The sequence below is a fragment of the Sparus aurata genome, chromosome 23 (assembly GCF_900880675.1).
Source record: "Sparus aurata chromosome 23, fSpaAur1.1, whole genome shotgun sequence".
In the NCBI taxonomy this organism is placed as follows: Eukaryota; Metazoa; Chordata; class Actinopteri; order Spariformes; family Sparidae; genus Sparus; species Sparus aurata.
Window position 1 is genome coordinate 26,976,294 of NC_044209.1, and position 21,369 is coordinate 26,997,662.

At 43.1% G+C, this 21,369-nt stretch overlaps 2 protein-coding genes across 3 annotated transcripts in view; one reads left to right on the plus strand and one right to left on the minus strand.

Moving 5' to 3' along the window:
* The window catches only part of gas7a (growth arrest-specific 7a), a 33,549-nt gene extending 32,805 nt beyond the window's left edge, over positions 1 to 744 (minus strand). Inside the window, exon 1 of the mRNA XM_030407250.1 lies at positions 727 to 744. Coding sequence (XP_030263110.1) covers positions 727 to 729 — 3 coding nt within the window. The 5' untranslated portion in view covers positions 730 to 744. The remainder of the gene's footprint in view (positions 1 to 726) is intronic.
* A 6,152-nt stretch (positions 745 to 6,896) lies between these two features.
* Positions 6,897 to 21,138, plus strand: LOC115575313 (myosin-1B-like). 2 transcript variants are annotated; one of them, XM_030407245.1, is made up of 39 exons: positions 6,897 to 7,100; positions 7,468 to 7,611; positions 9,039 to 9,195; positions 9,276 to 9,303; positions 9,393 to 9,501; positions 9,580 to 9,672; positions 9,750 to 9,813; positions 9,888 to 9,986; positions 10,069 to 10,172; positions 10,254 to 10,392; positions 10,665 to 10,783; positions 11,224 to 11,373; positions 11,457 to 11,627; positions 11,699 to 12,005; positions 12,132 to 12,211; positions 13,139 to 13,226; positions 13,300 to 13,417; positions 13,492 to 13,615; positions 13,713 to 13,849; positions 15,347 to 15,602; positions 15,697 to 15,939; positions 16,018 to 16,194; positions 16,293 to 16,438; positions 16,529 to 16,619; positions 16,710 to 17,099; positions 17,181 to 17,307; positions 17,396 to 17,514; positions 17,607 to 17,803; positions 17,885 to 18,068; positions 18,144 to 18,309; positions 18,392 to 18,516; positions 18,585 to 18,893; positions 18,970 to 19,173; positions 19,264 to 19,389; positions 19,466 to 19,636; positions 19,708 to 19,812; positions 20,587 to 20,682; positions 20,772 to 20,903; positions 20,983 to 21,138. In XM_030407245.1, the coding sequence occupies exons 1-39, from the start codon at positions 6,897 to 6,899 to the stop codon at positions 21,001 to 21,003; spliced, it is 5,820 nt and encodes a 1,939-aa protein (XP_030263105.1). In that variant the 3' UTR covers positions 21,004 to 21,138. The 2 variants fall into 2 exon arrangements, with proteins under 2 accessions (XP_030263105.1, XP_030263106.1); XM_030407246.1 differs by having other exon boundaries at positions 12,135 to 12,211.
* Positions 21,139 to 21,369: the final 231 nt, after the last annotated feature.

Here is a 21,369-nt window from a genome sequence, read left to right on the forward strand (position 1 = left end):
TGACGCAGCGTCTTTAAACTAAATGTTGAAAATACTCTGACAGGCGACAGAAGATGCAGCATTTTTTAGGGGGAAAACCTGGAAATGAAGGAAACGATTTTAGCTGGCATCGTTGCTAACTTGACTGTGGCGGCGGAGCGTCACGGCTTGAATCTTAAGGCCAACGCTTTTTTCGTATTTGACTTTTCACAACGTAAAGCTGAAGGAAATGTCATTAAATTAACTTTTGACCCTGATGGTGAGAAGAAACGCTGAAGGATAACCAAAGTTAGTGCAGTTCATCCTCAGGGGAGCAAAACCTGAACCAAATTCAGGAAAATCCATCCAGAAGTTGAGACATTTAACTTAAAAAATAACAAATATTAACCTCACATACAGTCACCGTCCCTTCAGTCACACTTCTAGCTTTAAAAAACAAAACAAATCTCTACCAGATATTCTTCTTGTGAGCAAGTGTCTTCATGTTTACTCACCTTAACATTAATCACGAAACATATTTGTGAATAAAATAACATTCTCTGCTGTGAACAAGTTAACCTACAACGTGAAGCAGAAAAGAGTTTAAAAAGAGGATATTTCTGAATGTTTACTTCGGTAAAAAGATGAAAAATACAAATCTCACACCGCACAGAAGCCTGTTGGAGTATAAAGCTGTACTCTACTTGATGTAGATACAATCTGCTGATACTTTATTTAACCCACAAGGCAATTAAAGTAAGTTCCTACCATGCTGCTCCTCTGTCGGGCTGCAGAGCTGAATCAGTCAACCAGCCGCTGGAAATATGAAAGAGGAGACAGACGGGATTATTAGATCTCATTACGGTCCAAACTGATCCGGAGGCTGCAGTGTCACAGCTCAGGACGCAGAGGAAATGGAGACACACTGAACATCATTCAAGCTTTTTCCTTTTCCATTTGTTAAGAAATATAAGGGCTGGCAGACAGACATGCTTTGGTTTTGATCAGCGCGAGACATTTTCTATGAGTCTTTGTTGAGCAGAAAATGTCCAGCAGTCCTTGCTCCCTGTCAGAACCACAAAAGAGGACACTGTCAGGCAGAACTGTGATGTTCTCGGACACAACAAGGACTTTTCTGTCTCGCCTTTTTGTTCTGCTTCTGTTAGAAATGGAATTGACTCTGCACATAGTGAGTGTCAGTCTGCCTGAACTCAGTTTTTAACAGATGAGGTCTGTCTCTCTCTCTCAGGAGAATGAGGCCACTTGTGATTACACTGCAGAGCCGGGCCTTCTGGGACCAGAACCAAGATTTGAGGGGTTGCTGTTTACTTTCCAGCGCAGATGTGCAGTTAGCGTTTAATTTTAGCATTTAACGTCAGTCAAAAATAATCTTTCTAATGGCAAGTGCAACAATAAAAAGCATTAAAAAAAACAATTTAAATAAGCTTTCAGAAACACTCCCTGATTTTGTTATGGTGCCCAAAAATCACCAAATTTGGTCACCAACCTTCTGTTTGCTCTCCAGTGTGCAGTCGGCTACAGATTTTAGCAATCAAATGCAGACAAAGATGAAACAAGTAGTTGGATTAATTAAAAAAGACTTTCAGTCTAATGGAGAATGTAAAAACATGTTCCTGATTTTGTTGCGGTGCCCCCAAAATCTCCAAATCTGGTCCCCGAGTTAAGTTACTGCAGTCAACGATGGAAAAAAAGAAATAAAAACAAACACGATCATCGTAAAGGCAAGTGCACAAATAAATAGTACACATATAAAAAAACACATTAACAGAACAAAACACGTTAAATAAAAAAAAAATAAATAAATAAAAAATAAAAGATTTTATTAAAACAAAGGAAATCATTCTTCGGACAAGGGCAAAAATATGAAAAATATAAATATGAAAAAACATTTTGTTGTGGCCTCAAGATACACGTCCTAATTTTGTTGTGGTGTCTCCAAAATCCAAGATAAAAGATTAAAAGATGATTTTAATAATAAAACAGACTGTTATTCTTGTGGCAAGCGCAAAAATAAAAAGTAATTTTTACCTAGTGCTCCCAAAACCCCCAAATTTGGTCCTGAAGTTACACTTTCCAGTGTGCAGATGTAAACTTAGCTACAGTTTATGGCAATTAAAGTTAGTAAAAGATAAAAAATATGAACTAAAAAACATAAAAAAGACTCTTTGCATATGAAAGTAAACAAAAAGTATGACAAAAACATGCTATTTTATTAGTGTGCCCCCCAAAAACCCCAAATTTGCTCCCTCAGTAACTTAGAGACGAATAACTGTTTTACTTTCCAGTGTTCAGATGTGCAGTTAGCTTCAGTTTACGGCAATTAAAGTCAGTTAAGATGAAAAAGAAGGAGTGAGGACACAAACATTTTATTGACACTTAAAAATACATTCCCGGATTTTGTTACGGTGCCCCCAAACCCCAAAATGAGTTTCCCAAGATACAGTTTACCCGTCAGTGCACTGAGGAAACAAAGAATACTGTCATTCTAACACAAACGCATGAAAAATAAACATGTCATCAAAGCTTGAAGATAAACAAAGTAAATGAAAAGTATGACGAAAACTAGTTAAGCTACAAGTTAAAGGAGTCACAATTTATCATTACGGTGCCTGAAAAATAAATTAATGTCACTTAATGTGTTAGAGCTGCAATTTACACCAATTAAATCACTCAAATGTTAATTAATTCTGATTGCACGAATGGATTATCAATCTAAAAATGAGCTTTTCTGAAGATATTTTGAAATAAAGTTTATTGAAAGTGCCTGGTTTTGCTTTACAGCCTCCACAATTATGGTTATTATCCAACAATCTGAAGGTCGACTGAGTGATCTCAAACATTTAGCTGTTATAATTCACACACTGGGGTCTGCAGCTCTCTCTACATCTCTCCACAACACTTGTAATTTTACTTCCCAGCTCACATTTCATTATCTCCCCCTGCGTCTGAGGCAGCACGGCCCACTGAAGCAGCCCCCTCTGCTGTTTTAATGCCGTCTGGTTCTGGTTTTACGCCTCGGGCCGGCTGTGAGGCGGCTGCCAAGACGAAGATCCAAGCAGACAAAATGTGTCGGCTTCACTGTTTTTAGTTTTCTGCTAATTCTGCTGATAGATTTTTAATTTGGCTGCAGAATAAATTAAAACAGATCTCAACAAATAATTAAATCCTCATTATTAAATGATAACAAGACGTCCAGAGTAGTTTTATCTCTCGACCCTGTTTGTGTTTGTTTGTCACTTTATTCTCACACAGAATCCGGATCAATAAATTCATCAGAACGTCGTCTGCATGTGTTTTTCTTTTTTTTCTCCTCCTCATTCTGTCAGCGACGCACAAAGATGCTTTGTTAAAAATAAAACAGAAGAGAAGAAGAAGTAGGTTATATTTGTCACGCTGTCCACTTTTATTTCATGTGGATCAAAAGCAGCTGGATGCTTCGCTGGAGCCAAAATCCAGGACATGATCCGAAATTAATGATTTTTTTTGCATTTTCATGACACAAATAATGTGTTTTATGAATTTATGACATCTTCGTTTCTCTTGATCCAAGAGTTTTACCTGCTGAAGCCTCCTGAGGTGTTCAAAACATGAACACTGCAGCGATTCATAATCAGAATATGTTCCCCTGAAGCATCTTCTGGACTTTTTGTTCTCTCTGTTCTGTCGATACGAGTGTTTACAGCAGTGAAAGTGATCGATGAGGGTCAAAGGTCATTTCCAATACTTTGCATATCTGCTGATACAGAAAAAGCAGAACAAGTAGGAGTGTTCGGGTCTTTGTGTTGAAGTTAATTACCTGCCATGGAACAATAACAAAGGGTCTGATTTATTTACTTCGCTGTTCTGTGTTCAGATGTCGTTTTTCTAATCTTTGGCTGCTTTTAGCAACATTTGCACAATTTCTCCAGGAATATCAGCATCTAAAAGAACGAGTGGATAGGAAATTGGAAATTTTAATTTTTTATATCAACATTCATGATCCCCATGAAGCATTAGGAAAAGAAACTAGCCAGTAATGTGCAAAACTGCACTTTAAGGCGCTAACGGAGCTAACGTTAGCTGAAGCGAGCATTGCTAGGTCGTGCAAAACTGCTAGCCGCTGGTCAAAAAGCCGAGTTTTCAGGGAGATCTCTTTGTGTTCATTACCAATTAGTAAATGTCATCATGCTAATACCATAAACTAAGATGTTGAACACGTTAAAACTGATTAGCATCAGAGTTTTAGCAGTGTCACTGTGAGCTCGTTAGCATGATGTCGTTAGCATGCAGCCTCACAGAGATGCTAGCATGGCAGAAGACTTTGCTTTTTATATTATTGATACTCACAAATTTAAGGGTCATAACTATTTAATTTACAACCCAATTACTCACTCATTGGACTCAACTTTTCAGACTTCTATTTTCCTGTAACCTTCAAGCTATCAGCACTCGATTAAGTCTTCGTGCTGCAAAGGAAACATTTCAAAGAGGTTAATAATTATGTTCATCAGGATTTCAGAGGGAAAAACAAGGTGATACAACTTCAAAGACACTCTGATGGAAGAAATCTGTCCGCCGTGCAGCTGATATCAAACATGCAATCAGAGTGAAACCTAAACCTGCTAGCAAAGCCACTCAGACGCTAACGCTAACACCCCGTCCCTTCCCTCACCTTGTCGTGACATTACACTTCCACGACCTCCGACGCCAGCTTCACTTGGAACGTCGGCCAGAAACAACTGACAGGAGGAGCTGCGACTGCAACCTTCCACATGAACATGAACAACACCGCACCTCTCACACAGGACTGTTTGCATTGTTAAAACACTGTATCCCACTGCGGCTTTGACTGCCTTTTTTACCCCGCAGCTGCCTCCAATAATCCTGTAAATGGAATATAATCAATCCTCTTCAGATCCTCTTGTAGAGGTTGTCTGCTCGTTCGTGTCCGGCCTCTGATCACCTCGGCCTGCAGCTGTAAGACCCTCGAAACGTGTTGGGTGATCTGAGAGGAATATTCAATGTGAATGTGGACAAGATCGCACAGATAGTATAAATAACTCTGCAGCTTTGTGTCGGTTCTGTTAATAGAGACGTTGATCTGTTTTAATTCGCAGGATTTGGGTTGAAAATAAACATGGAGGTCGGTTAATTTGCTAAGTGGAGCTACAATACAAGAAAACATGGCTTAAAACAACACCAATGAACTCCAGGATATGATTAACTTAAGCATATTTACTTAATATTTGACCCAACTTTTGCTCATTATTATGAGATTAGTTCCTTTATTTACAGATTTCTTTGCGTCTTTTGTCTTGTTGACATTTATTTCATGTCTTTACTTGAACAATGTGAACTTCGCAGAACATCTCTAGTTATTAAACCATGTTTTCAAACATTTTAAAATGCTACTTATGTGTGGTTTATTATCTAAAGTGTTTCTTTTATAGCTTGTCTTACAAGTTTTATTTCGTGTAAGTAATTTGGAAGGTAAAGTGCACTTCTTTACGAACGGATAACAAGACAAAAAAAAGGGTCAAAAGGAGGTTGGGCTGGCAGGTGTGTAGCTAATTTTGTAAACTTTGTTAAAAGGCTATTAAAACTGTGCATGAAATCTAACTTACACAGCTAACATGCTACCAATGTTAGCTAAATATGCTTTTAAGAATTGTACTGTAAATTGTAACATTTACCGCAGTTAGCACAAACGCTTTAGCCAACTGATTGTGTTTATGCTAACATAATAAAGCTCTGCTTACACTTGTTCCCATATGAGATGTTTAATGGCATGTTTGGGGAACGCATTCATACTTAACCTCACTTTTTTGTTGCCATGTATTATTAACTCTGCCAAAGGAGGCGGAGATGTTTTCCATGTCCGTTACTTTGGATTTTGGTTGGTTGGTTTGTCGGCAGGATTACACAAAAACTACTGGACAGATATCTACATAAACTGAACCGAGGATGATCGTTAGACCAGAATAGACCAAAGTAACTTGTGGTGCCAATCTCGTTAAAAGGACAGGTCTTGGTTTGGTTAATTTCTCAGAAGATAACACATGGAACTTGATGGAAAAAATAGATCTGATGGCCTAATGTGGCTGGGGATTGTTGGACCTTGGTGGCAGTTAGGCCTGTTTTAGTCTCAACAATACGATATGAACGGTGGCGTTTCTGTCGATCCACCAGCTTTAAACACTTCCGTCTGCAATTGTAGACACGAAACAAAACTACGTGGAAACAAACTGCAAGATTGTACGTTGTCCAGAGTGAAGGAGGGGTTTCACAAACACACCACGGATCACAGACATTGATCTGGACTGGACTGATTGGCGACTGACAAACACTACATCATATTCGAACTGCCTTGTTGTTTAAAGGTGTTCTTGTTCCCCTACAAAAGCACTTTGTAACCTCTGCAATTGCTGATGACAACTTAACTCATAAATGTCTCACACATTTCTCCTTATTCTGATTTTTTACAAATTAATTCAGAAATCATGTCATCGTTCATTAAAACGTGACACTGTGGTGTTGCTGTCTTCTATATTTAACATCTTGCGCTTAATTAGATCCATTCTTATCCCTGATTAGCAGCAGGTTCGTGTAACTCCACCACTGCGTGCCCATGTAAAGGAAGGAAGGATTCACACCAAGGACAATGGTGAGATATAAAAAGAGACGGTGCAACTGGTCATGTTTGTTATCGCAGCACAGTCAAGAGGGTAAGTCCACAATCCTTTGGAGTGCAACAGCGACTGGAGGAGGATTATTCTCTGTGTTCGCATCTTTTACAAAAACTTCTGTTTCAACTTTTAGTCCAGTTTTTATTCCTGAAGAGGGTGAGTACATAATGTGATTCTCGACCCAATTTCGAGCTTTATCCAATGCATGAAATAATCTAAAATGTGCTGATGTCTTTGATTCTGGAGGAGAAAATGAGCACAGATGGGGAAATGGCGATCTTCGGGCCGGCTGCCCAGTTCCTCCGTAAGTCTGAGAGGGAGAGGACGGAGGCTCAGTCACGCAAGTTCGACAACAAGACGGCGTGCTTCGTCAGCGACGAGAAAGAGCTGTATGTCAAGGCTGAGATCCAGGACAGGGAGGACGGCAAAGTCACCGTCAAGACCGTGGACGACAGAGTGGGTGCAGCGAAGTGTCGAGCTGATGAACTGACCTTTTATTAGACGCTGAGCTCAATGTGGCCGTTCTGTTATACGAGACGTCCAAGCAGGAATTTATAACCTGGGATTTTATGCATCTTCAGGGTGTCTGTCTGTAAAACCTGCCATAAAAATAAAAAATCTACTGAATTTTTATTAGTCAGGCTTTCAACAGAGACATTTAGTCTTCCCCAAAGCTTTGAATGCTGCTTCACGCTCCAAGAGAGTCATATTTTGTTCAAGGAATGATAGTGAATATGTAGTTTTTTGGTGTCCTTTGGAAACCCATATTTGTCTGACTGTAACTTTTAAGCATCATATCCTGTTTTGTGTTTTTGTTTTCCAGACTTTAACCGTCAGGGACGACCAAGTGTTTCCCATGAACCCCCCAAAGTTTGATAAGATTGAGGACATGGTGATGATGACACACCTTCACGAACCAGCGGTGTTGTTCAACCTGAAGGAACGATACGCGGCGTGGATGATCTACGTGAGTCTCTCTTTGATTGCGTGTTTTCCTGAGGTGTAACCGTTGGCGCTGTTGGTACCTGGCTACCATCAAGAAACCCAGTTTGACCTAGAAATCCCGATCTCCCCCAAACTAAAACTGATATTTAAACTAGTTGTATCTAAATATATTTGGATGCTACATTAAAATTGGGCTTGGACGAACACTTTTGATTCCTTTAACCCACTCGATTGCAGACAGAAACAAACAAAAGTTACATGAGAAACAATCCATCGTTTTTACAAATGTAAATCTTTGAATAACAAAATTTTCCAGAGGAAGATTAAAATCTTTGATATGCACGAACGCGCTCCGTCTGAAGCCTGCTGAACAGTATTTTTAACTACCATCTGGCCTGAAGTGAAGCCCGCTGCTGATTTATTGAGCGACTGAAAAAGGAGACATTTTGTTCCCTGCGGAGTTGCTGTCAACACAGATGAATGCTCATGTTTTGATTTATTGGACTGAATAAATTGATTTACTCTAATGAAAACTGAGCAATTAGGGCCTGAAGATTTCAAGATTTGTTTTTAAAGGTTTCGTGAATCAGCTCTTGGTTTATCAGTGACAGAAATATCTACTCATCATTTCGGACATTTATATTTTGTTAATGTTCAGTCTGTATTCCTGGTAAACAGCAACCTCTTTTTAATCCCACTGTACCCTACAGACACCATTATCGGTGTTAAGCTAACGTTACGTTTCGGATGATATGGAGGTTTCATTTCAAGAACAAACTCAGTAATTTCAAAAACCGGATACCAAATGTTAATGTTAATAAAGACTTGTGTCAATGCTAAAGTGTAAAAGCTAATACACCCTTACTTCCTGGTGTGTTAGCCTGTATCTGAGTAGTACTAAATCACTAGCTGGCTTGCTAACTTGCGTTGTTTTTGTACTCTCGCTTTCCTCTCCTTGTGTATTAAGCTAATGTTACATGACATGCAAAGTTCAGGAAAAATCAGTTATTTTAACACACAGATGCTCCAGATTGTTACCGTTAATGAAGTGCTGTGCTTCATTAACGCTAGCTTCATTCAAAACAAAACTTTGCAGCGAAGCTAAAAGCTAAATATAATAAAATATAGCTAACAAGCTCAGAATAAAAATCCTAACATGCTGATGTTTAGCAGGTATTTTACCATGTTCATCATATTAGCTTGATATGTAAGATGCTAACATTCAATTAGCACTAAACACAAAGCACAACTGAGGCTAATGGTAAAGCTAAATTAAGTCAGAGGATTAAGAAATTCAATAGGATTCATCCTCTGGGGAACATGAATGCCTGTACAAAATTTCAAAGCAATCAATCGAATAGTTATTACAGTCTGAAACAAAGAGGTGGACCGACTGTTTGACCAAAATGGCCACTAGCACGGCTAACAGTGTTTATCTTCTCCGCGCAGACGTACTCCGGGTTGTTCTGTGTGACCGTGAATCCCTACAAATGGCTGCCGGTCTACAACCCAGAGGTGGTCCGAGCCTACAGAGGGAAGAAGAGGATGGAGGTTCCTCCTCACATCTTCGCCCTGTCTGACAACGCCTACCAATTCATGCTAACCGGTACATTAGCCACCTAAAAATCAATGCTAACTAAATGATTTGATTTCTCTCTCACTGCTCGTCTTCTTTTTCGTCCTCAGATCGTGAGAATCAATCTATTCTTATCACGTAAGTTGAGCAGATTTTGTATATAAATCGACAGGTTTTAAAAGCATAAAATGGTTAAGAGATAAATATGTGCTTTTGTTTTTGTTAAGCGGAGAATCTGGCGCAGGAAAGACCGTCAACACTAAACGTGTCATTCAGTATTTCGCGACGATCGCAGTTTCTCCTGACAAGAAAAAGGAAGCGAGTTCTAAAATGAAGGTGAGTTTTGGATGAATTTTGACAGGTAGAGTCGATTATCGTCTTCCAGAGAAGTTTTACTTGTTTTCTTGCCGACAGGGGACTCTGGAGGATCAGATCATCCAGGCCAACCCTCTGCTGGAAGCTTTCGGGAACGCCAAGACTATGAGGAACGACAACTCCTCTCGCTTTGTGAGTCAGCCTGAGGGAATCACTCTGATTTGATCAACCAACACAGAGACTAAGACGTTGTTCGTCTTGTTTTACAGGGTAAATTTATTCGAATACACTTTGGCACAAGTGGAAAACTGGCATCTGCAGATATTGAAACATGTAAGTTTATTTACATTTTGCACAGAATTTTGATGGAGACAAATAAAGTTAAATTTGTCTTTTTGTCCTTAAAGATTTGCTGGAGAAGTCAAGAGTGACGTTTCAGCTGGCGGCTGAGAGGAGTTATCATATTTTCTATCAGCTGACTTGCAACAAGAAGCCTGAACTGATCGGTAATCATTCGTTTTCTTGTTTTAACTCTGACACAGACATCCAAACAAAAGATATTTCATCTTGATTTATTCCCGCCTTCAGATCTGCTCCTCATCACCACCAACCCGTACGACTTCGCCTTCGTCAGTCAAGGAGAAATCAGTGTCAAAAGCATAAATGACGCCGAGGAGCTGATGGCTACAGATGTGAGTCGCCTCCATTAAAAAAGCACAGTCTGACTCCTGTCTGCAGCTTTGTGTCTGAATGTGTCCCGTTGTGCGACACAGGAGGCCTTGGATATTCTGGGATTCACCGCTGAAGAGAAAATGTCCATCTACAAGCTGACTGGAGCTGTGATGCATTATGGGAACATGAAGTTCAAGCAGAAGCAGCGGGAGGAGCAGGCGGAGCCAGATGGCACCGAGGGTGAGGCTCATCCATCCAAATTAGTGCTGTCATACGAGCGAAGGAGGCCAATTCATTTTATAATTAGCAGTGTTTTGTCACTATTGAACTTCACGACCATCGACTGAATTGTAAGTCGAGTGATTTTTTTCCTACAGTCCAACAGCAGGGTGTTTATTCCAAGGCCATTCCTCAAGGTTTCATGATAATTGGACAATAATCCTGCTAACAAACAAACAAACAGAACTAAAATCATCAAGTCGTGTGGATAAAATGTGTTATTTGTTTTGTAGAAGCTGATAAAGCAGCGTATCTAATGGGCCTGAACTCTGCTGACCTGCTGAAAGCTCTGTGTTATCCCCGAGTAAAGGTTGGAAATGAGTACGTAACCAAAGGACAAAATGTGCAGCAGGTATGACTATTATTTCTACTTCTGGATAGAAATATATAGACCACTGTGATGTAGGTATGTTTGTAAATGAAGTTAGATAAGTAGCGTAGTTATTTTAAGCCAAAACCCAACCAAACTGTGAGCGTTCAACAAAAGGTTCGTCACCGGTTCTTTGTTGTTTGAGTCACCTGTTAAACCGAATCCACATGAAAGCTGGGAGGTGATTAATGTTATTACTTCTTGGTTATTACCAATTCGAGGTTTTAAAAAGGGGAAAAGTTGAGGTCCAATTTGTAAGAAAGTTGATTTTTGTGTCTCATTCCCATCTTGTCAAATACAAACGCTTTGAGATTGAAGGTCGGCCGCCGTCACAAATCATCGATATTTAACGAATTGGGAATTCTTACAAGTTGGACTCTTATATTGAAGAGGAAAAAGTCTTTAACTTTCCTTCTTTGCAGGTGTACAACTCTATTGGCGCCCTCGCAAAGTCCGTCTACGAGAAGATGTTTCTGTGGATGGTCGTACGAATCAACCACCAGCTGGATACAAAACAATCCAGACAACATTTCATCGGCGTCCTCGACATCGCTGGCTTCGAAATCTTTGAAGTGAGGTGTTCAGAGTCTGGATTGTATTTCTCTTTGTGAATGATACGTTTATTCGAATATGATCTTTTACGATTTGTCTTCAGTACAACAGCATGGAGCAGCTCTGCATCAACTTCACCAACGAGAAGCTGCAGCAGTTTTTCAACCACCACATGTTCGTGCTGGAGCAGGAGGAGTACAAGAAGGAGGGGATCGACTGGGAGTTCATCGACTTCGGGATGGATTTGGCTGCCTGCATCGAGCTCATCGAGAAGGTAATTTAAAATATTATCCTCAAGTGTTTCAATTTTGGTAACGTCATTGATACGATCGATTTGTTTTCCAGCCGATGGGGATCTTCTCCATCCTTGAAGAAGAGTGCATGTTCCCCAAATCAACAGATGCATCTTTCAAGAACAAACTGTACGACCAACATCTCGGGAAGAACAACTGCTTCCTGAAGCCCAAAACAGTCAAAGGCAAACCCGAAGCTCACTTCACTCTGATGCACTACGCCGGCACCGTCGACTACAACATCAGCGGCTGGCTGGAGAAGAACAAAGACCCTCTGAGCGAGTCGGTGGTGCAGCTTTACCAGAAGTCGTCCGTCAAAATACTGTCCATGTTGTACGCAAGCTTCTCCGGAACGGAAGGTACAGTTTCTTAATATGTGAGCCTTGGGTTGCAGTTGATTCTCCGTCTATGGACGCAAATATGGAATTATATCGCAGTGAGTGGGAAACTGTTCATGTATGTTGGTTTTAAATGTGTTGTTTAAGCAGAAGCAGCTGCAGGAGGAACTAAAAAAGGAGCCAAGAAGAAGGGAGCATCTTTCCAAACGGTGTCGGCGCTGTTCAGGGTAAGATGCTAAAAAGAAGATGGGCAGACATTTTTGGTAACATGGTCAGAGATGTTTTCCATGGTAACAAAAACTGTACTTTAAAGGAATATTCTGGCGTAAGTTTAATCCATGGTCTAACACACCGTGACACTGAGTAAGACCCCCCTCGAGAGATCAAGTTTTCCGACCGCTAGCTTATGTCGTTTTAGCAACCTCAGAAAAGACAGCGCGCTAACAAAACACTGCAGTCTATGCCTCCACAAAGAAACCGCCATCAAAAAGCCACAAATAATGCTCAGAACAGCACCAAACTTCAGCAACAGTGCAAATAGTGTCCCAACACATAGTTCAAAGCCTCAAACATCTGCTAGCTTTGCCGGATTTCTACTGAAAAGACAACACAGCTCGCCACTCTCCTGCAGCAGCGTGCTTGTTGTGGGGAAGCCCTGACGAGTCGATTACCGAGTGCAGTTAGAAATGCTCAATTCTGTTCTTTTCCCTGTCCGCTCTCGATAATAAATGTTATAAACTGGTAGGCAAGACACATATGAACTTTGATTGGACCTTTTTGGGTAACATGTCATACATTGAGTAACAAAAACTGTACTTTAAGCTACATCAACACGCTAAGATACGGATGTTAAGAAGGTATAAGCATGTAATAAAGTCAAGTTACCGGTAGCAAATATGCTACGTCTGGCTACATTTTCAAAATAAAGCCACCAAAACCACTCAGGTTTATAAAAACGTCATGATTTAGCTTTTAAAACTCCCTCATGGTCTCGACTTGTTACACATGAGACTGGGCTGAGGGTCATACAAGTCTGAACCTGAATCGTTGTGTATGGTGAAAAGGCAGAATCATTAGAATTTGTCTTCTGAACATGAGAAATAAACATTTTCAGGTCCAAAACTATTTGACAGTTCCATTAAATGTTCCTACAGGAGAATCTCGGGAAGCTCATGACTAATCTGAGAACCACTCATCCTCACTTTGTGCGCTGCTTGATACCAAATGAGACCAAAACTCCAGGTACATCCTCTCTTTGTTGCATAATACCGTATTATAAAAACATGAAATAAACGAATTATTGCCTTCATCATAGGTGAGATGGAAAACCACCTGGTTATCCACCAACTCCGCTGCAACGGCGTGCTGGAGGGCATCCGGATCTGTCGGAAGGGATTTCCAAGCAGAATCCTCTACGGCGACTTCAAGCAGAGGTAACCAAAGCTTCACATTTAAAATACTTTATAATGTTCGGTCTCATACTCAGACCTGTTTATTCATCATGCAGATACAGGATTCTTAATCCCAGTGCCGTTCCGGAGGGACAGTTTATGGATAACAAAAAGGCTGCAGAGAAACTTCTGGGCTCCATCGACGTGGATCACACTCAGTACAAGTTTGGACACACTAAGGTTTTCATTTGTTCCAGCACACTTGGCTGATTGGGAAAAAGACATTACGAGTTAATGAGCTGCACAGATGAGATAATTACGTTCCATTTGCTTTCAGGTGTTTTTTAAAGCTGGTCTGCTGGGAGCGTTGGAGGAGATGAGAGATGAGCGGTTAGCTCAGGTCGTGTCGTCCACTCAGGCTCTGTGTCGCGCCTACCTGGTTCGGCTGGAGTACCAGAAGATGATGGCCAGAAAGTAAAAACATTGACTGCCTCAAAGTTAAACTTTACTTATACCATGGTCTGGGGGAATACTCGATTCTGATTGGCTGCAGGGTGTCCATTAATCCCTGATATATGGACACCTACTAAGTAGTTCCAGTCAAATTGTCTGTTCACCGCTGTAAATTAATGCGCTAGCTGGCGTATCAAATCTGAATATTTTATTTCCAGCACTGAGTGCAGTCCGTCAGTCCTTCAATGTCTTATCCTCTGAACACCACAGGGTGGCGACTGTAACACACAAGCTGCAGAAAGTTCACTTCTCCTCTAAACTTACTGATACGGGAATAATCTCACATCCCGTTCGCTGTTCAGCTCTCTACTTCAGGCTGCAGCCACAGTAATGTTACACACGGCCGGTCATTTGTTCATGAAAATCTTGATATTGATTTGGGGACAATGACATGACTGGTTAGCTAGCTAGTCTTGTTTTTAAACATACTGTCAAATTATATTTACTGTTTGTCAACCGTGTGCAATGTTATTGACTTTGAATCTTGCTAGCAAAGCGTTAGCTTTCTGGCTCATCGCTGAGCGGACTACAAAATCTCCCGTTGAGTAAACTTTACATGTTTGCATGTAAGCTCTAGTTCCCCGGAAAACCCACAAACAGTCTTGTCGGAGAGGAAGCTTCGGTAGTTGTTGACTGGGAGAGAGGCCAAGAGGTTGGTGTGTTTACTGGGGAAACTACAGCTCATAAACTACTGCATCAGAAAACAGAAGTAACCAGGGATACACAACGAGTTTGAGTTGAGCATAGAGAACGTAAACCAACAAAGGCAAACAATCAGAGGCTGTTCAGGGCGGGTCTGGCAAGAAAAGCTTTGGTAGTTATTGACTGGGAGAGAGGCGAAGAGGTTGGTGTGTTTACTGGGGAAACCAACAAAAAAACAGAAGTAACCAGAGTTACACAACAACTTTAAGTTGAGCATAAAGAACTCAAGCAACAAAGGAAATCAATCAGAGGCCGTTCAGGGCAGATCTGGTAAGAAAAGCAGCGGGATCGACAATAAAGCATCAAGCTGATGTTAGCTCAAAGCATCACAGAGCGGCTAGCATGTGTGCTTGTTTTTTATTTTCCTTTTATTTAAACTACATTAAAACTCAATCTCATTACATTACTGCCGGCTACCTGGTTTATAATTTCTGTCGAGACATACACTTAATTTTAACTAAAATTATTGGATTTTTTGGAGTAAAACGGTCAAATATATCCAGAAAAACATCAGAATCACCCTAAAAATTCAACATGTGTAACATGTGTTCAGTCCTAGAGTCTTAACTCCTCTTCATGCCGTTTAACCCCTACAAATGTACCATAATATTACAAAAGATACGACTAGAATGAAAGATATGATTTTTGGAAGATGCAAAAATGTAAAATTATCTTTGTTGTGTTGCGTGATGTACAAACAAAACATGTAGAGGCTTAAACTTGCAGACTAAACTCACCCAAGTCTTCCTCTGACAGGGAGGCGATCTACACCATCCAGTATAACTTCCGCTCCTTCATGAACGTGAAACACTGGCCGTGGATGAAGCTGTATTTTAAGCTCAAACCTCTCCTGAAGAGCGCCGAGGCCGAGAAGGAAATGGCCCAAATGAAAGTGGATTTCACGAAGCTCAAAGAAGATCTGGCCAAATCTGAAAACCGGCGGAGGGAACTCGAGGAGAAAATGGTTTCCGTTGTGCAAGAGAAGAATGATCTCCTCCTGCAAGTTCAAACAGTGAGTTACACCGCAGACGGAGGTACACACAGTCTGCATGATCATCATTTGTGAAGTGTTTAACTTTAATTTTGTTGCATAAACTCGATATCAGGAGTCGGACAACCTCTTGGATGCAGAGGAGAGATGTGAAGGCCTCATCAAAAGCAAGATCCAGATGGAGGCCAAGCTGAAGGAGGTGACGGAGCGACTGGAGGACGAGGAGGAGGTGAACGCCGAGCTGACCGCCAAGAAGAGGAAGCTCGAGGACGAGTGCGCCGAACTGAAGAGGGACATCGACGACTTGGAGCTCACCTTAGCCAAAGTGGAGAAGGAGAAACACGCCGTTGAAAACAAGGTAATGTCAGGTGAGAAGCTCACCGTGTCTTCATGTTGAAGGTGGAGCGGCTACATCAGTTTGTTACGATGCCTTTAGGTGAAGAACCTGACGGAAGAAATCATGAGCCAAGACGAAAACATCGCCGTGCTGTCGAAGGAGAAGAAGGCGCTGCAGGAGGCGCATCAGCAGACGCTGGACGACCTGCAGTCAGAGGAGGACAAACTCAATGTTCTGACCAAAGCCAGAACCAAACTGGAGCAGCAGGTGGACGAGGTGAGTCGCTGCTCACACAGGAGAGGCCGACACTGCATCGTGTGGCGCTGCGCTTCAGATGGAATCAGAGTCTGTGGGATTTGTTTGGTTTTTTTCAGCTGGAAGGTTCGCTGGAGCAAGAGAAGAAAGTCCGTATGGATCTGGAGCGAGCCAAGAGGAAGCTGGAGGGGGACATGAAACTGGCGCAGGAGTCCATCATGGATCTGGAGAACGAGAAGCAGCAGCAGGACGAGAGGCTGAAGAAGTGAGTTCAGACATCTTCAAATCAGAACCAAATACATGTATTTAAAGCAGATTCCAGCTTTAAACAAACACGTTACGACTGACTTTACAGGAAAGACTTCGAGTTGTCGCAGCTGCAGACGAAGATCGAAGACGAACAAGTTCTCAGCGTTCAGCTCCAGAAGAAAATCAAAGAGCTGCAGGTGAAGAGTTCAGTCGCTGGCTCGAGGGTTTGAGGTGATATCACAGATTACTTCAGCGGGTTGTTTTATTCGTCGCTGGCTTTTCCGCAGGCCCGCATCGAGGAGCTGGAGGAGGAAATCGAGTCGGAGCGCTCGGCTCGAGCCAAAGTGGAGAAGCAGCGGTGCGATCTGTCCAGAGAGCTGGAGGAGATCACGGAGAGGCTGGAGGAGGCCGGAGGAGCCACCGCCGCTCAGGCCGAGATGAACAAGAAGCGAGAGGCCGAGTTCCTCAAACTGCGGCGAGAGCTGGAGGAGAGTTCGCTGCAGCACGAGGCCACGTCGGCCGCGCTGCGTAAGAAACACGCCGACAGTGTGGCCGAGATGGGAGAACAGCTGGACAACATCCAGAGAGTCCGACAGAAACTGGAGAAGGAGAAGAGCGAGCTGAGGCTGGAGATGGACGACCTGGCGAGCAACATGGAGTCCGTGGCCAAAGCAAAGGTTGGTGCGCGTTATCAGATTCGGGATGTTTATGTTCATTGACACGTTAAAACGTAACAACTTCATCTTTTTTCTTTAAAGATCAATTTAGAGAAGATGTGCCGCTCACTCGAAGACCAACTGAGTGAGGTGAAAACCAAAGAGGAGGAGCATCAGAGGCTCATCAACGACCTCTCAAGTCAGAGAGCTCGACTGCAGACGGAGAACGGTGAGAAAGATTTGATCATTTCTGAGCCAGTAGTCACATAAAAAACTAACAGATGAGACACTTCTGATCGCTTTAACGCTCTGTGCAGCTGAAATGTCTCGTCAGCTGGAGGAGAAAGAGTCGTTAATGTCGCAGCTGACTCGAGGAAAACAAGCCTTCATCCAGCAGATCGAGGAGCTGAAAAGACTCCACGAAGAGGAAGTTAAGGTAAAGTCCAACAGAAGAGACGAGAACGAGGAAGTGTCTTAAAGTTTGAAGGTGTGGCTACAAGTTTATTTGGTTCTGTGGTCCGTCTGAAGGCTAAAAGCGCTCTGGCTCACGGTTTACAATCGGCCCGACACGACTGCGAGCTGCTCCGAGAGCAGTACGAGGAGGAGCAGGAGGCCAAAGCCGAGCTGCACCGCTGCCTCTCCAAGGCCAACAGCGACGTGGCTCAGTGGAGAACCAAATACGAGACGGACGCCATCCAACGCACCGAAGAGCTCGAGGAGGCGAAGTGAGAAAAACAGAAAAACCCTCCGCACTCGTTCAAAACAAGATAATCTGATGAAGTCTGACGACGTGTGTTCTCCTGCAGGAAGAAGCTCGCGCTGCGTCTGCAGGACGCCGAAGAAGCTGCCGAGGCCGTTAACTCCAAGTGTTCCTCGCTGGAGAAGACGAAGCAGCGTCTGCAGGGAGAGGTGGAGGACTTGATGATGGACATCGAGAGGTCGAATGCTGCTGCGGCCGCCCTCGACAAGAAGCAGAGGAACTTCGATAAGGTTTGAAGAACTACAAAACAGCTTCCCTCGTCAGACTTTCTGTTTTGAATACCTAACTAATCTCTGATCCTGTAGATTCTGTCCGAGTGGAAGCAGAAACACGAGGAGAGTCAGGCCGAGCTGGAGTCGTCTGTTAAAGAGGTTCGTTCTTTGGGCACCGAGAACTTCAAGATGAAGAACGCCTTCGAGGAATGCCTGGAACAGCTCGAGACGCTCAAACGGGAAAATAAAAACCTGCAGCGTACGTCAGCGAGCTTTATTCAGTGCATAACGGATGATTTTAATGCAGTGAAATGATACAAACATGTTTTTTTTTTTACCAGAGGAAATCTTGGATCTGACCGAGCAGCTGGGAGAGACGGGAAAAACCATCCATGAGCTGGAGAAGTCAAAGAAACAGGCTGAACAGGAGAAGCTGGAGGCCCAGGCTGCTCTGGAGGAAGCAGAGGTGAGAAGAAACATCTGTAATTATATATATTTAAATATCTGTTGTCTTAATTTCCCATCTCCACTCAGGCTTCTCTGGAGCACGATGAATCCAAGATCCTGCGAGTCCAGCTGGAGCTGAACCAGGTGAAGTCTGAGGTGGACAAGAAGATAAACGAGAAGGACGAAGAGATCGAGCAGCTGAAGAGGAACAGCCAGCGGATCATCGACACCATGCAGGGCAACCTGGACGCCGAGGTCCGCAGCAGGAACGACGCCCTGAGAGTGAAGAAGAAGATGGAGGGAGACCTGAACGAGATGGAGGTCCAGCTGAGCCACGCCAACCGGCAGGCGGCCGAGTCCCAGAAACAGCTGAGGAACATCCAGGTCCAGCTGAAGGTGAGAGGAACAGACGAGGAGCGTGTGGACGCTCAGCAGCTTCTCTTCGTTAACACCGTCTTCTCTCACTGTGCAGGAGGTGCAGATTCACCTGGATGATGCTCTGAGAAACAGCGAGGACATGAAGGAGCAGGTCGCCATGACGGAGCGCAGGAGCAACCTGATGCAGGCGGAGATGGAGGAGATCCGGGCGGCTCTGGAGCAAACGGAGAGGAGCCGCAAGCTGGCGGAGCAAGAGCTGCTGGACGCCAGCGAGAGAGTGCAGCTGCTCCACTCACAGGTGAGAATCCACCTGCGATTTTATCACGTTTGTGTTTTAAATATTTAACCTTCATCTACAAATATATGAGTTAATGAGTATCTCTTCCAGAACACCTCCCTGCTGAACAGCAGAAAGAAGCTGGAGGCAGATCTCTCTCACATTCAGGGCGAGATGGACGACAGCGTTCAAGCGGCGAGGAACGCTGAGGAGAAGGCCAAGAAGGCCATCACTGATGTGAGAGTTTAGATCTCTGGACTTTACTCCATCAACCTGCACAAACAGCTCTCAACTTTACTTTACTTCCCTTCAGGCGGCCATGATGGCCGAGGAGCTGAAGAAGGAGCAGGACACCAGCGCTCACCTGGAGAGGATGAAGAAGAACCTGGAGGCGACGGTGAAAGACCTGCAGCAGCGTCTGGACGAGGCGGAGAACCTCGCCATGAAGGGCGGAAAGAAGCAGCTCCAGAAGCTGGAAGCGAGGGTAACGTGTTGGACTTCTGTCACAGGAGCTCCAGAGCTTCTTTATGTTTTATCTGACGTCTGTTTTTCCAGGTGCGGGAGCTGGAGAACGAGCTCGAGGCCGAACAGAGACACGGCTCCGATTCTGTGAAAGGAGTTCGCAAACTGGAGCGCAAGATTAAAGAGCTCACCTATCAGGTAAACTCGAACACACCTGGCTCCTACTCATACTGACGTGTTAAAGGGATATTCCGGTGTTAATTTAATCCATGGTCTAAATCACCGTGAAACTGTGTTAGACTCCCTCTCGAGAGATCAAGTTAGCAGACCGCTAATTTACAGAGTTTTATCAACCTCAGAAACGGCCGCACGACAACAATACAATGCAGTAAATGGATCCAAATATAAACCGCCACCAAAAAGCCACAAATAATGCTCAGAACAGCACCAAACTTCAGCAACAGTACAAATAGGGTCTCAGCACATAGTCCGGGGCATCTAACCTCCGCTAGCTTAGCTGGATTTCTATTGTGAAGCTAAAAACAGATTTCAACTCTCCTCCATCAGCTTCCGTGTCGGGGAAGTCCCGACGCGACGATTACCGAGTGCGGTTAGAAATGCTCAATTCTGTTATTTTCCCTGTCCGCTCTCGATAATAACTGTTATAAACTGGCAGGTAAGACACATATGAACTTTGATTGCTTTTCCATGGAGTCATAATCATACATTTTCATCCATGAGCCGCGGAACTCTACTGCACTCGGTAATCGACTCGTCGGGACTTCCCGTCAACAGGAAGCTGCTGCAGAAGAGTGGTAAATTTAGTCAGCTTTTCAGTAGAAATCCAGCTAAGCTAGCGGAGGTTAGATGCCCGGGACTATGTATAAATAAGTACAAATACCCTTAAATTTGTATAGAAAGTATAGAAGTTGAGTAAATGTACCCGATCAGCTGTGATCTATTTATTTTCAGTCTGAGGAGGACAGGAAGAACCTGATGCGTCTGCAGGAGCTGGTGGATAAATTCCAGCTGAAGATCAAGGCGTACAAGCGGCAGGCTGAAGAAGCTGTGAGTGACTTTATCTCTCTGCAGGTAAAACGTTTATTTATCGTCACGTCTGCAGACTTTTAATCATCAGTCACTTCGCCGTCTGACAGGAGGAGCAGGCCAACACTCACCTGGCCAAGCTGAGGAAGGTGCAGCACGAGCTGGAGGAGGCGGAGGAGCGAGCCGACATCGCCGAGTCGCAGGTCAACAAGATGAAAGTGAAGAGTCGAGACGTGGGGAAGGTGAGTCACCTGTCTGGAAAACACACTCTGCTCTCTGATACTGATAACAGCGATAATCTCTCATTCTGTCTTCAACCAGGTGAAGGAGAGCGGAGAGTGAAGAGGAAGACAGTCTGCTGTGTGTCTGAGCTGAGATAGTGTTCAACATACTCTTAACTGAATGTGTTTAGTCCCTCAGTTAAAGCCACGATGTGTAGAAAGTCTGATAAAATACAAAATAAAATACAAACCAGGGAAGTTTTAAGTATGATAACAGGCAGGAACACTGAGCTGACAACCAGGAAGTGAATGAGACATGTGGACAGAGACTAATTAACAAATTAAACACAGGTGAGGAGGAAAAAAAGGAGGTGACAGGATGAAACTCCTACAAAATAAAACAGGAAACAGAAACAGTTAAAACCCCTAAATGTCCAACAGATCAACATTCTGTTTCCACCTGCTGTAACATCAACATCAGGACTCA